Source organism: Prinia subflava, chromosome 7, assembly GCF_021018805.1.
Source record: "Prinia subflava isolate CZ2003 ecotype Zambia chromosome 7, Cam_Psub_1.2, whole genome shotgun sequence".
NCBI classification, from domain to species: Eukaryota; Metazoa; Chordata; class Aves; order Passeriformes; family Cisticolidae; genus Prinia; species Prinia subflava.
Genome location: NC_086253.1, coordinates 5902487 through 5918195, shown reverse-complemented (window position 1 = coordinate 5918195; position 15709 = coordinate 5902487). Strand labels below are relative to the sequence as shown.

Genomic DNA, 15709 nt, shown 5'->3' with positions numbered 1-15709 from the left:
CCTCAGTGGGAGCAATGTTATGTTGGCACCGAAGACTTTTGGAAATATTGCTGTAAAAGTCAATATGCTTTTTATAGGGAGTCTATGAAAGCTGTAATAGCTGCACATGCAAAAGGAAAGTAGCTGCCCAGAAAAACAAATACAAGGGAGAACCATGCTGGGGTAAATGGCAGGGGGCCCTAGGGCTGACCACAGGCTGCATTTTGCAGGACCCTTGGATGGGATCCATTCACACCAACACATTCAGCTGACACTCTGTTTATTATTTGACCATATGTAGGGAGAACTCGCTCCAGTTGCTCTGCCTTTCCTCTCCTTCAGCAGCTGAGGAACATGCCACATGAACAGCACTGAACCAAGGAAAACCACAAAACACACACTGCTCCTTACCCCACTGCTTCCCAGAATGATCCTCGTACTCTCCGTTGGAGCCTTCAGGCACCTGGCTGTCCTTTCCTGAGCTGGCATCATCTGTGAAGGAAAGGAAAGGGAAGATGTTAAGAAGGTCTCCTGCAGCACAACAGGACAAAAAGAGTTTGCATTTCCTGCTGGAGACATCATGCAGCTGAAGCAAACTCAACATGCAGTAGGCATCCACATCCTGGCACCTACAGCCTGGCCAGTTTAATGAAGAATTGAGTTTTTTCCTTTATGAGCTTTTCAGCAGGCTATCAAATCAATGGGAGTTTAATCAATGTTCCATTAATAGCTGACAAAAGCCTCTTTGTTTATGTTTACAGGTTGCTGTTCCTTAGGAGGAACTAATCTGTGGTATCCTCTATGCAAATAATGGTATAAATCAAAATTAGAGATAATTAAACCTAGGAGATTGGGGAAGATTTATGTGATTAATCATATAAAAGCACAAGCAGTATGATTGTGGCCATTAATTCACCCTTCAGCTTCCACACAGGATCAGAAAAACAAGAAGGTCTGGGGTCAAATGAGCTCTCAAGAGATACTGAATGGAAATTTATGGCTGGCAAAAACAATATTGATTTTAAAAGCTGCTTGTGGATATTTCTTTTTAATTAAGACCACCCATCCACCTGTATCAACACACCACTTTGTCCCTCATCACTCTTGTTGTCTATACCACTACCACACAGCAGCACCAAAATCTCAGCTCTGCCCTGGAGAAATAGAAATCTCTACAAGGTGAAAACCTCCATCTCTTCAGCAGCCCCCACCTGGAATTGTCACTGTGATATGGCCACCTCTGAGGTCTCCAGGAGGGCCAAGGGAACCTGAGAGTGCCCTGAGCCTCCTTCTGCAGCCTGGGTGATCCTGGTGGCCTCACACCTCTGCAGCACCCAGATGTGGAAGCTGTTCCTCCTCCAGCTTGACCTCTACTGCAGAGTGCTCAGCTCTGAGCAGCCTCACACAGCAGTGGCTATGGGTGAATATTTGATTTTCAGAGACAGGTCAGGTGAAGGCTGAGAGAAAGTTTGTCTCAGTGAGGAACACAATGGTGTAAAAAACTCAAACAAATAAAGAGAAGTGGAAACACCTAAGTTAAGGAAGGAATCCCTCCAAATACCTGACTCTTGAAACTCATAAGGGCCTTGTGAGCAAAAAAGAGGACTATCTCTGTAATTTCTGCAACAGAGAGGAAAAACTGATCTCAGCTTATATATAGCATGTCCCCCTGAAAAGGTACAAATAGTAAAACCTCTCTTTATCGCTGTTTTACAGGTTGGATTGTGCTTAAAACAGTATTTAGTGTGTAAACTTGTGTACAGTCTTGAGAGAGAAGAATGTGTCTTTAACCCAATCCTCACCCCAGGTTCTGCTATTTTGGAAAATCATCCCATCTCTTCAGCACAGGGCATTACATGCCAACAGATGCTCTGCTCTCATCAGCCTTGCCCCTTAAGCAGAGAGGCTGCAATGCCACATGAGGTTTGTCCTCCCTCGACCCTGAGAGATTTTTCTCTTCTCCTTTTGGCTACTTCAGCCCAGTTTCTCCTGGAGCTATGTACAGCTGTCACTTTGAGGGGAAAAGAAAACTTTCAGGACAGCAGGCTGTGCTCAAACCTCAGCAGCTCCTCCAGCTGACTGCTCCATCCCACCTCCCACCACCTTCTGCCCATGCTGGACACCCTGAGCCTTTCCTGGGTGCCCCAGCCACCTCCTAGCCCAAACCACGGGCAGCAGGGTGAAACAGGTCCCACTCAGGAAACACCAAGTCTCACAGAGAGCCTGAATGCCAGTGCACCATCCAGGCTCTGCCTGCAGCCTGTCACAGAGGAGGCTGGTGCCTCCTGAGCTGCACTTTGCAAAGTTATTCTTACAACCTTGGCAAAACATACGCAGGGAATACAAAAATACACATTCTACATGATGGCTTGCATATGATGTTGTCTCCTTTCAGTCAAAATACCAAATTGATTACCTCCTGGCGCCTGCACAGTTCTTCTCATAAATACCCATAGTATCACGAATGAACTCTTGGATGCTGTCTGACAAAAGAACATATGAAATCACTCAGCACAATTAGAAAAATGTATTGTAATGGAGAGGAAAAAATGTGGTCAGGGATGCAGGATTCCTGTCCATTGTTAACTGCTAAATATCATAAAAGTGGTTAAGATGCTTAAGTGGTGATGCTGTGTCAGTTATACCCTAATCCTGCTCGGTTTGATGTACAAAGAGCAGGGTATCTCCCTTGCCTGCTGCTTCATGTTACAGTAAGTCAGCCCCTGTGCCCTCCTCCTGCCAACACACAACCACTGGCTGTGGACTCCACACCTCTTGACTTGCTGCCAAGCTTTTGATGTAAGGAAAATTGCTCTGAATCCGTTTGATCCTTTGAAGATGCATCAAAAGTTGTTATCCCAACAAATCACAAACCTGTGGAGTCACCCACCAAACCCAGAAATAAACACTTTTGGGGAAAGAGATCAGGATAACTTATGCCACCATGCTGAGCCGATGGAATAGATGATTTGGTGGAAGAGCAAGACTGAAATAAATAACTGCAGGCATATTTAGGCACATTGGTTTAGATGTGCTGGAACTTGCTTCACATGTGTTGGGAATGTGGTAACATTAACAGAAACAGCAGAAGTCTTGAGGTGGGGAAATGCCATCAGCACGGAAACTCTTGTAGAGCTAAACTGCTCCTTCCCATCCCCAGAGCCGCTCATGGGGTGAGGGATGTTACAGCAGACCCTTCCAGCTGCCATGTGGCTTGTGACATCCAGAAACTGCATGAAGCTCATCTGGGGAAGATTCCCTGAAGGCTCTGAGTCTCCAGCTGAACTTAAGAAGCGTGAGGCAGCAGAGTAGCCAGAGATATAATGATAAAGTGCTAATCTGTGATGTGAGTGACACAGGGTCAGGTCTGTCTTCTGCTGCATTCAGAGAGGGATTTGAATCTCCCCTCTTGCATTTTGGGTGAATGTCTTAAGCTCTGACCTGTGGTTATAAAGAGCCAAAAAAAAGAGCTGCTTTATTACATTGAGAAAGAGATAACTCAGGAACACCCTGAGGATGGAAGGCCCCTGTCTAATTCAGACATCATCAATATTTGACTTCTACCTGCCTCAAAATCAGTACTGTGGCTGCATGTAGTTTGTTTCTCCCTGCTTTGAAGAACTTTCTTATATTTTCAATTTTAATATCAAGTGGTTTTCAAGGGTAGAGAAATGCTTTTATAGTATTTTACAGGTGTCTGTGATGCTAAAAGCAAAGCTAAATTTCCTGAAAGTTCAGAGGCATACAAAATGATGGGTTAGTAGCAGAGATCATAAGTCTTAGCTATATTCAAGAAATGACCTAATAATCCGATTGCTTATTCATGCTTTTGTCAGCTCCCCACAGAGGTGGTGATAAGTACATACAGAAAAATCAGCCTGCAGTCAAAGGGCAGCAGGGACCAGCTATGCAGCACTGCCAAATTTGCTGCCAGCAGATTACCATGAGAGGCAGTGCTAAGAAGGATGAACTGCTGAAGTCTCCTACAAGCTCCCTTTTCTGTGACCTATATTGGAAGGTCATCCTGCACTGGACTTCTTGGACACTATCACACGCTTAGGATAGCAGCCAGTTGGAAGATGAAGTGGAAAACCTGCCTTGAAAAGCAATCACTGACTAATTTTATGTCACGAGTATCTGATGCTAAGAAAACATACACATGATTTAGTGTCCTTAATGTACAATTTGGCTCCATGGTGCTACAGAGCACGCTGGCTGGTCAAGAAACCTGAAGGGCAAGGCTCCAATATCGTGTCAGGTGACAGACTTGGAGACATGGGACAAACTCGTGTAGGCCCTTGCCCTCCAAATATCACACATGGCCATGCCAAACAGGGCCAGGATGGACACAGGCATCAGCCCACTCTTCAGGAATGTCACCCCAGTGGCATCATCCTCAGCTGCTCTCCAGCCATTGCCTCTCCCTCATTCCAAGCTGGCTTTTAGGTCTGAGGTGCCACAGGACTGAGATGCTGGTGGTGCTGGGGAAGAGCGTGGTGTCCCAAAGCAGTCTGGATTTCTGCAGAAAAGGGATTTCTGTATGTAACTCCATCAACTGACAAAGCCCACTGAGGAGCCTATGGGACAAACACTGCCACATCTGTGGGATATGGTTACTGTTTATTACCATAGCAGAACTATTCCATTCCCTCTTAAAAGTTAAAGCACATGGAAAATTCTGAATAACAGTCCAGCTCTGAGAGCAACTGATGGGAAATATTCAGATTGTTACTGAGTCAGGATCAAATTTTATTCACCCACAGGCTCTCCATGAAGGCTTCATGTTTTAGCTGAGAGGGTATGACTGGTTTTCAGGCCAATATCATGTGCTGAGCATCCAACCACAAGTCAAAACAACAACCCAACTTTTGAAGCAAAAATCTACCCATCATATTTCCCTATGATTCACCAAGTTGCTTCAATTTGTTATAATGCAAGGCCCGTCCCTGCTCTGACTTGATGGGACCAGCTTTGGAGTCTTTGATGTCAGAGGCCTTGAAAGCCCCATTTCACAGATGAGCCAGCTTTGCATAAATAAACAAAGTGACCTCTGAACTGGAGCCTGAGACCTGAGCACACTTCAAAGCACTGGGGGAGGCGCTGGGGGGGCAGTGGGGAATGAAGCGATCAGCATCCATCATTAAGGCAGCCCCCACTCCACACCACTGCTGAACAAGGGGTGTAAATAAAAGGAGGGAGGCAAGAGGGGAGGGAGTGAAATGAGGGGGAAAGTGATGTAATCCAGTCAGCTTGAACAATTATAATGAGGCCTTCTCCTTCTCCCATGGATGAATGGGAGAAATCTCTCTGAACTCCGGCTTTAGGAGCTGACTTGCGTTTATTTGCACATCATATTTGCTCCTCAACGTCCTTCACTGCTGCAGGAGTCTAGGGGAGTGACCAAACTCAAGTTGCTTGTGCGAGGTGAATCTTGGGCCTTTCTAGGAATTACATCAGAATTTGTTCTGTTGAGCCTAACCAGGAGAACTTAGACTACAAACTTCAAATAGGAAAAGATTTGACTTATTTTTCAGCAGCCTTGAAGGTGCAGCACATGCTGGATAAACACACACAAAAGCAAGTGCAATCCTAAAAAGTACATCTCTGCAGTTTATCTCAGATGCATTCAGGTTTCCCTGTAACACTTGCTGGAATTTAAAGGGAAACACAAGGCAAAGATCAGTGTACTTTGGTTTAGGGAGCGTTCTGCTATCCTGACTGGTTTATCTGATGCCCACATGAATGGTCCATGAGATACATGTGTAGGAAGGTAGCAACAGCTTTATCTCTAGGATATCACAGGGATTAAGGCGCTTGCTTTCCCCAGATCTCCTTAATGTGGATTAACACTTCAGGTTTCATTAGAATTTCAGCTGGTATTAACCCTCAATGGCCAGGGAAAAATAGCCCAACACTAGCACAAACACCATCTGAGAGCTACCACTGCCAGCTGACAGGGTTTTATTGCACATCTTATGTTATTTGGGATGTTTCTGGAGGATCTTGAACATGATCTTGACCTTGAAGTCACTGCTTTAAAATACAGGGGGTTTTTGTTACTGAGTAACAACTTTTACCATCTGTGATTCTGAAGAACTCTGCACAAATACACTCTAAAATCTTGGACAAAGAGGAGCAAAACACTAATTTTCATGTTCTTGTGATTCTTCAGCTTGTTTTGTGGTTTTTTGTGAGGCCTGAACCATGGCTTCTGGACCCCTGAGACAGGTGAATCCCAAGGGTGACTTGAAATTATTAAGATGCAAAGTCTTCACTTTGACTAATTCTGAATTTTTTTACCAACATTGAGGTCTAATTTAGCAAGTGTCTACTTTGAACCCTCTTTCCTGCCAGAGGCAGACAGAACCAAACTCCAGTGAACTCATCCAATTGACACAAACCTGGCATAAATATTAGATACTTTTTAAAATGTTTTTTGTAGGTCCTCCATTAACCTTCCATCTCACGCTCACCATTCCTTAACCTACTTATATTAACATTATCATCTACTGTATTTACAGTGCTGATGTTCTGAAAAGATAGGAAATGTGTCTAGAGTTTATTTGGAAGGGTTCAGTGAAAGCAAAGGTATCAGGAATATTCAGACAAAAAAGACCTCAGGAAGGAAACTCCTCTACTTGGGTCCAGAGAAAACTCAAGATGGAAAAGTAGAAACCCACTTAGAGGAGTGCATAGTCAAGGAACACTCAGCTTTTCTCAAAAAAACAACCAACCAACCAAAACCAAAACATACACACAAAAAAGCCAAAATCAAATTAAAACCAAAGAGCCCACAATAAAACCAACATGAAGTAAAAGGTTACTGGCAGAGAATTTCCCTCTGTGACAGGCACTGGAGACCATACTTCCTACTGCCTTCAACTGCAGCTGGGCCAAAAATAACCAGAGGTATTAAAACTGGAATTTCCTGACAATAAAAATAAAAAAGTATGTGTTGGTGGCTTTTTTGGTATTTTCAGCTCTGGCCATTTTCATGAGAATTTCCATGCAAAACTTTTCATGGATTTCACTTCAGGCCCAGAGAATCTCCTGTAAGCAGGATGCTTTGCAAAAGGAACATTTGCAGGCCACCTGCCTCCTGAAACACTGGAAGACTCCACAGACAACAGACACAAGCCCTGGCTGGGTAATGAAGAAATGAGGCTCCTGTCCAGAGCTGCATCAGGAGCTCACATTTCTAAGCTGTGACGCTGTACAGGTCCATTGTGTCACCTGCCAGTGACAAAGCTCTGGGCTGGTGGTTATTGCTGCATCCCACATTTCAACAGCAGGTGAACATAATCAGAGATGACAGCTTTGAGACCAAGGAAGACTTAACTCTTCTCCACAAAATGAGAAAAAGGACTATGGGCTAGCAAAGACTTATGAAAAGCGGTTTATTTTACAGGCTGGTACCAATCGAGCTCCAACAACACAATCAAACCAATTCTTCTTCCACTGAGAGTTTCAGCAGCCCAGAGAGACTCTTTCACTGCTGTGCATAAGCTGCCACCAGCACCTGGACTAAATCTTTTTCTACCAATTCCTCCTTAATACTGCAATCTCTGCTGGGAGACCAACAAGGACATATCCCTGTTCTGAACTCTTGCATAAAGAATGCTGTGGTTTATTGCTTGGGCTTGATTTAAAAACTTTGGCATGGAAAGGGATCGTGTATTTCCTTAGAGAGGTAAACACGGAGAGGTAGAACTCCAGAAAAGTGGGGTATTTTAAGGATATAAAGGGATTAATGCATAAAAAACTGAAACAAAAAAAGAAAGCCTTTAAATTGAACATATGTGAAAGCTTCCCAAGAGGAGCATCTGCTTGACTTCGAAATAGTCACTCAGAAGAAGAGAAAGCAGCTCTATTTCAACCACTTCCCTGGGCAGCCTGTTCCAATGCCTGACAAACCTTTCCATGAAGAAACTTTCCCTAATATCCAATCTAAACCTCCCCTGGTGCAACCTGAGGCCATTTCCTCTCATCCTGTCCCTTTTATCTCGGAGAAGAGCCCAACCTGACTACATCCTCCTGTCAGGGAGTTGTAGAGAGTGAAAAGATCCCTTGAGCCTCCTTTTCTCTAGGTTAAACACCCCCAGCTCCCTCAGCTGCTCCTCGTGAGACTTGTACTTCAGACTCTCCCCCAGCTCTGTTGTCCTTCTCTGGACAGGCTCCAGTCCCTGAATGTCTTTTCTGCAGTGATGGGACCAAAACTGAACACAGGATTTGAGATGTGGCCTCACCAGTGCCCAGCACAGGGAGACAAGCACTACTCTGGTCCTGCTGGCCACACCATTGCTGACCCAGGACATGATCCCACTGGCCTTCTTGGCCACCAGGACACAAACTGGCCCATGTTCAGCTGGCTCTCAACCAACACCCCCAGCTCCTCTTCTGCCAGGCAGCTTTCCAGCCTCAAACTTTAGAACATGTAAAATTATAATGATCTAACTATGGCTGAACTATAGATTTTACAATTCCATTTGCCAAAGTTGGCTCATGTGGTTCTCAGAGATCTTTAATAAGTCCTGGAGTATGGAATGATTGATAAGAAGGTAAACACACAACAGAAAAGGATGTTAGTGAAAAAGAAGTCCTTGAAGATCATGAAATACTCTCTTCTGGCTGTATCTATACAGAGGAATTGTGGAGTTCTTCTGAGTCCACACAGGATATGACCTGTGCCTACCACACTCACCTCTCTCCCCCCCTTCTCTGTGCCCATGACTCTGTATTTGGTTCAGATCTGCACCCACTTTATAACCTTCATCCCCTCCTTCCCCAACCACTTTCCATGATGCTGTGGAGGGAGAAACCTTTCTGAAAGTGCAGCTCCTCCCTGCTCTTTGTGGTCTGTTGCTGCCCACAGAGCTCACAAAGTCATCTGAGACACATTCCCAGTTGTGGCTCCATCTAAACGTGGGGATGCTCCAGCTCCTGCTGCAACCACACAAAGAACCACAAGGAGAAACAGCTGGAGTTTTTCACTCAACCACTGCAATTCCCTGGCCTGCCATTACAACAATTACATTACAAAGGCAATCACAGCCCTTCTGCCATGCTGACTCCTCCAGACACCAGGACCTCCCGCCTGACTTCAGGTCTCTGTTCAATAGGGGGCAAGAAAACAATTCTTCCTCCTTTGTTGTTGTTGAGGTTGCTTTTTTATCAGCATGCTCCAGCACACACAGACAGCAGCCCCGAGAGCTCTGTACCACAGGCACCAGTCTGCGGTCACAGTCTTGATCTGCCACGGCAGAGGATGAAAGGGAGAAGAAATCAGAGAACAAGATGAGTGGTCAGGCTTCTGCCTTGTCACCAGCACTTTCTGAGCATGAAATAGCAGCCCCCAAAAGACAGCAATTACCAGCCAGCTGCTCCAGGCCCAGAACAAATTGGTAATATTTTCCAGTATTTTTTAATGCTAGCATCAAGGTTTTCTTAGAGACAGGGTCCCAGTATATTAGAGGCTGTTCACAGCACAGAAGACAGACCATGTTTCAAGAGTTTACTGCCTGTGTACTGCAGGCAGGGAGTGGATGTCACACATATTAAGATTCCTTGAAAAATATATTATTAGCATCCACCCATTTTGGCCTGGTGGGGGAATGATGGGGGTCTTACACTTTACAGAGTTGAGAAGAAAAGCTTCATTTATAACACCAACCAGCCCTTTTGAATTAAAATCCCAGAATTCTTCCCAGTGTTTATAAACTTTCCATAAGTAACAAGCGATTTATTACAAATAAAAATTGCAGTGAAATTGTTTTAAGTGTTATCTGACAAATCAGTTTGGACAGTCCTTACTTTGCAAACCCAGCTCTAGTGCCCAAGTCCAGAGAATGAAGGAAAGGTCAGGGCGACACCTACCTCTCTTCCCTGGCTGTAGAAGAGAGGATGGCTACTTAGAGTGGGTGCCAGAAGCGAGGTGGTATGAACACTCCACCCAAAAACACAGGCCAAAATTCCATCTTCAACAATCCAAAATTGCTTAGGGCTGAGGGAGGGAGGCATGCCACTGAAAGGACTAATGCAAGGTTAATGATAAGAAGAAGATTACAGCAGAGCTGAGGATAAACTGATAAGACCTGGCCCCCAGCCTTCTATTTTGACCACTACACAGCTGCTATCCCCCATAAAATTATACCTCTATCACTCCCATCCCTACTACTGATCAACGTTTATTATTTTCTTCACCAAAATGTGTGGAAACATCACTGACACATGTTCCATCTTCCTGAAAATTCACATGGCCAGAATAGGCCAGCAGGAAGAGATTCCAGAGGGGCTGGAAGGAAGAGAGAGGTCACACATGGCAGTGACTGAGCACAGGCATTATTTTTGGATGGCATTTATAATCAAACAAAAATAATCAATTGTACAGTCCTGTGCCTTCCAAACACTGAGATAATTCCTCAATGTGGAATTACCCAATCCATCACGATGAACTGGGAATTGCAATGCTGGGCTTTACGGCCAGGAATGTGGATCCAGCTGTTTCTTCCACCCCAGAATGAAAACTATTGAAACATTCTTTATGGGCTTACATATTTCATAGTCTTCTGGTAGAAAAGTAAAAATACCTCCTATGGAAGGAAATGAAACATCCTATGACAATTACCAAACGAAGCAAAATCTCAGAGAGGACTGCTGCTCAACATCTTTAATGGGAAAAGTGTGTTTGCTTGAGGTGAAAAATCACACCTCATCAAGACAGATCAATAGGCTATTATGGTTTAACTTTGATTTCAAGAAGTAAAAGCACCTGTAAGTTGCAGAAGTGCTAAGACATCAACAGAGGATGACAACTTTTAATTGGACATTGCAGAGCATATAATAGTGTCTAAGATGTTCATTATGTTCAGTTGGACACAAGATTTTAAGGAATCCCTCCTCTCAGACTTCAGAAGAGATCTACTTTAGAAAACAGTCCACATATGTAATAAATATGAATTTTAATATGTGATTGGCAGCAATCAGCCCCTCATCAGTCACCATCCCACAACTCTGTACTCAAATCTCTTTTGATAAATAGACTTTCTAAAGGTTAGGTAAACCACTGTGTCAGAAAGTAAAGAAAAGGCACTTGAAAGGATAGAGAGAAAAATAATTTTTAGCTTTTTAAACTTAGATTTATCTTTTATAAACAAATTGATATGCAGTTGTGTAACAGCAATATGGAAGTGGTGTAATCTCTCTGACCACTCTAACAGCATAAAAATAAGGTAAAGAAATTGAGATTTTGGAGTCAGTGAAAGAAAGTAGCCTTGGTGTCTGATGATATCAAGACTTGGAACATTGCCCCCATATGCTGTTAAATACATAATTTTATTAATGAAGTGCCATTTACCTTCTGCCTAATGTTCAATGAATGAATGATACATATATCTCTAAGTCATTGTCAGGTTAATAATAAGCTGGTTTTAGTAGTAAAATGTTACCACTTTCACAATTCTGTCCAAGAACAGCCCTGGACAAGTGGCAATTTTGTTGGCTCCCAAAACAAACTGAATACTTGGCATTCCACCTAACTTGAGGATTACAGTATATTACACAGGATAATGCTGGCCTGTGTCTTGCCAAAATTAAACCTAACCTAATTACATGGAGTAAATTATAGCTTTCCATGTGGGGTAAAACACAAATTGTAAAAATGGTTGCTCCACAATTAACTATATAATCCCAATGCTGTCAATAGAAATTTCTAAAACGTGCTTCAAAACAATGACTAGTGTAGTACAGTCATTCCTGTGGGATGGAATTAAATTCCTTTGTGTGTTTTTGCATTTTTTTAATGCCTGTCCTGGCACATGACCTACAGCCTACAAGAACAACCACCATCTTAGGTGGATGGTGATCAGAAAGGATCAGAGACAGAAGACACCTAAGAAAACACAGAATCATAAAATCACATGATAGCCTGGGCTGAAAGGGGCCTTTCAAGGTCATCCAAAAACATACAAAACTCAAGATTAGTTTAGGCAGAATTCAACAGATTTTGAGTGTTCAGTAGCAAAGCTACTGCATTTTTTCAGAGGGTACAGCTCTCCCCAATACTCAGAATCCTCTGCGGTCAGAGACACAACATGTCACAAGTTAATGCACTTCACACCTCAAACCTCATTTAAAGGCTTCACTCAGACAAAGTAGGGCCAGGGACTCTTCATAAACAATATTGGATTGCAGATAGGAAAACGCATTGAGGAGACAAACTAGGGCTGCAAGTGGAATTCAGCGCTTGTCAATGAACCACAACTACCTAATACCTAACCAGAGCTAGCTGTCACCTAGGACCTTGCCCAGATGATCCATAAAAAACTTTTCCCAAGAGGTATTTCACCCTCTGATATTTAGAAGCTAAAGCAGGTGCAGTTTATTAGCTCCCTATACAAGTTACCCCATATGGACTGCTCTTGGAGAGCACTGGAAGCCACAATCTGCACCAAGGGGGCAACTGGGAACATTTAAATCCTGTATTCCAAAAACAGAGAACATCTCAGTATTATCTGTGGAGGGAAAGTAATTTTTTTTTACTAGTAAACAGTGCTTTCTCCAAAATCTCTAAATATTTACTCTAACAAGCACTGCAGTTTACACACCTTATTTTTTACAGTGATAATGCATTTTATTATTAACATGCTCATATGAATATTTCATACTGAATGTATTCCACACGCTGTTGGCTATTTTAAACAACAGATGTGAGAGGGATTTAAATGCCAATTTTAAAACTGTGCAGTTGATTGAAATCCTGTGAGCCATTCATAGATTGCCAGATATTCTATTTACATGATTCCTCCCATGTAAAATACTTCAGGGAATACTCTAGACTCTGGCATATGGTTTAGAATGATGATGACTGATGTCGGAGATGCCACACAGACAACAGGACATATTATCTGGTTACAACTGTGCGTAAAATGCTTCGAGATTTTTTGATGGAAGGGGTTATGAATGTGTGAGGCTGAGATGCTGCATTTACGTCCCTCTAAATCATGCTCAGAGATAACAACCAGTTAGAGCCCTGTCAGTGCAAACCCAAGCACTTTTATGAATGCATTTCATTGCATCCATGTGCTGTTATCCCCCTGGGCAATTATGACTTGTGGGTGAACCTTGAAAAATTGGGGAGGGTCGGCTGAAAAGGAGAACTCCAATGCCAAAACACATCCAGAGCCTGAAAACAGAAACCTTGTGAGAGCAGCCTGTGCACAGCCAGATTGCAGGGCTTTCTCTTCCCTCCTTCCAGCGCCGGGGAAACCCCTGTCCATGCCACGGATCTGACTGACTTCCACTTCTGCATCTGCAGCCTCACAAATCCCACGGGCCTGAAACTCCCACGCTCTGCAGCAGAGGCCCTGCCTGACAGATTACATGCAAATGTTACAAATACATCACAGGCTGGAGCAGAGGAATGTTCACAGTGCTGCAGACACACTCGGGGAAAAAAGAGATCCAGCAAGACCCCTCAGTGCAGTCCCCACGGTAACACGTCCTGAATGAGGAACTCTATCGTGTGAAAACATTCCCAATAATTCCTTCTGTTTTCATTAATAATACTAAATTTCCTGCTTCTGGGGTATCTTTTGTTTTAACAAGCACAGATTTTTGTCTCGGCTTCTGAAAGGCTGCGCCACTGTAAGTCTATTATTACTATTTATGCTGAAGTCTTTTAATGGGCCAGGCATCCATATCCAAAATCAGCAATTTGCAAGCCATAATCTCATACCAACCAAATTAACGTGACACCTGAGATGTGTTTTCTTTCAAGACACTGGAGTCTGAATGACTGAAAGTACTAGAAATGCATGAAAAAAATCATCTTTCTGCTTCAGAAACATATGCAGTGGATTCTGTGGTGCTCTTGAGTGACCTTTGGTGATTTTTTTCTTGACAAAGAGTCAACTAAAATTCGAAGCAAATTGCAATAGTCCAATGGTTTGAAATCACTAGGGAAATAAAAAAAAAAAGAAAAAAGGAGGTGTTTTCTTACCATCTGAAATACCTCATTCTGGCCCAGAAATAATTAGGGGTGGATAAATTATCTGGCCTGCGATTTTCTCTGGCATATTATTTTACTCACGTCCTTCTTCTTCCTCTGCAGGGGGTGCTTGTGGTCATATTGTTCTTTTATTTATGGCTCACAGCCTTTTCAGTGGCAGCACGCACACCCAAGTGCAGGCCCAGAGCGGGAATGCAAATTCCTTGCGAGGTAAAAGGGAAGAGAAAAATGTCCAGACCATGCCTAATCCTTACAAAAATGGCAGCTAAACAGAAAACTATACCCTTAAAACCCAAAACAGGGGAAAAAACAATGCTTAATTATAACATCACGATTTGTGTATTTGTGAGCTTTGGAAGCCTAATTGGTCCTTCCAAAATTCTGCTATAAAGCAGCACCTGGATCATCCAGCTGATGCATCCCTGATTTATTTTGCCCAGTGGTGACTTGCTTCCCCTCTGAGTCGGTGGCTCCCAGGACCCGCTCTCTGGCTCAGCTTTCAAGCTGATTTCTCTGACAAGCTGGCAGCAATAAAATAATTCATTCCAGAGGCTGGGAGAATCACCCGCAGCATATACAGCGAGGATTGCCTGGCAGCAGTACAGAGGCCTACGCAATGGGAAGCCTGGGGTAAACCCTGTGCTGGGACGCCTGGATGCCACAGGGAGGAGGGAAGGCTTCGGTAATCCGACCAGGAATAAAGGCAGCCTCATGGCAGTGGGATGGGAGGAACGCCAGAGTGGGGTTGCTCCAAAGAAGGCTCGCTGAAAGGAAGAAGGAGCCACCGCGGAGAGGAATATTTTTAATAAAAACAGAATTTCCGTGAGAAGAGGCAATGGGATGAAACTTGCAGTGTGGCACAGGTCTGTGTATCCATGACTGCTTCCAAAAGCACAGGGAAGATAATTGAGGACAAGCTGAAGAGCCATGCATTTGCAATGATTTGATATAGTTTTGTCTGTCTGGAAATGCTGGGAATCCACAAGCTGGAAAACAAATAATCCTTGTGTTAAATAATACGATGTAGGAAGTCTAGTAACCCCGAAAATCTAAAAAATATAAAACAGTGCTACTTCTGCTCAAAAGAAAAAAGATAAACTCAGAATGCAGGAAGATCTGGGGGTTTTGGATCACATCTGTGGATGGGATTTCTCTAAGAAAAAACAGGCTTGAGATTCTGCATGTCCCTGTGGAAGGCACCGGATCTCTGGGTGCTCAAGGCAATCAGGATCTCTCCTTATCAATATGACGTGGAATGAAGTGCCCAATATCTCACTGAACAATCACCATCCTGTTGCAAGGAAGTCTGATTACACATCCTGTGTACTCCCAAGCCAACCCCAGCTGGGTTAGTGAGATTAGTCACAGTTTTTTTACTGAACTCCTGGAGTAGGATCTGCTGTCTGATCCATTTGAGGGCCAGGGACCTCACTGCCTTTATGCCCTCAAACGTGTACTAGGACAGCCCCAGCTGACTCCCACGTGCTGCACTGGAGTCCCACTGCAAATCAGGGTGATTTGGCAAGTTCCCTCTAAGATAACACAGCAGTAAAAACAATGTTTGACTGTGCTGGCCTTGCTCTTTGAGCACTCAAAAGTTATACTGTTGGAAAACTATCTCAACCTCAGCACGAACCTTCCTTAATCTGACTCCTGGCTGGTGGAACCATAATTTGTCAGGATTTCACACAGTGAGAAGTCTCTTCCACAACACTGCCTTGTAAC

The 15709-nt window shown here is 43.6% G+C and overlaps 1 protein-coding gene across 4 annotated transcripts in view; it reads right to left on the bottom strand.

The window, feature by feature from the left end:
- The window catches only part of FGFRL1 (fibroblast growth factor receptor like 1), a 167741-nt gene that overhangs the window by 16025 nt on the left and 136007 nt on the right, over positions 1–15709 (bottom strand). For all 4 annotated transcript variants that reach the window (XR_010080908.1, XM_063401439.1, XM_063401441.1 and 1 more), the window contains exon 4: positions 391–471. Coding sequence is in view for 3 of the 4 variants with exons in the window: in XM_063401439.1 (XP_063257509.1) it covers positions 391–471 (81 nt within the window). In the remaining variant the exon portion in view is untranslated. The remainder of the gene's footprint in view (positions 1–390; positions 472–15709) is intronic.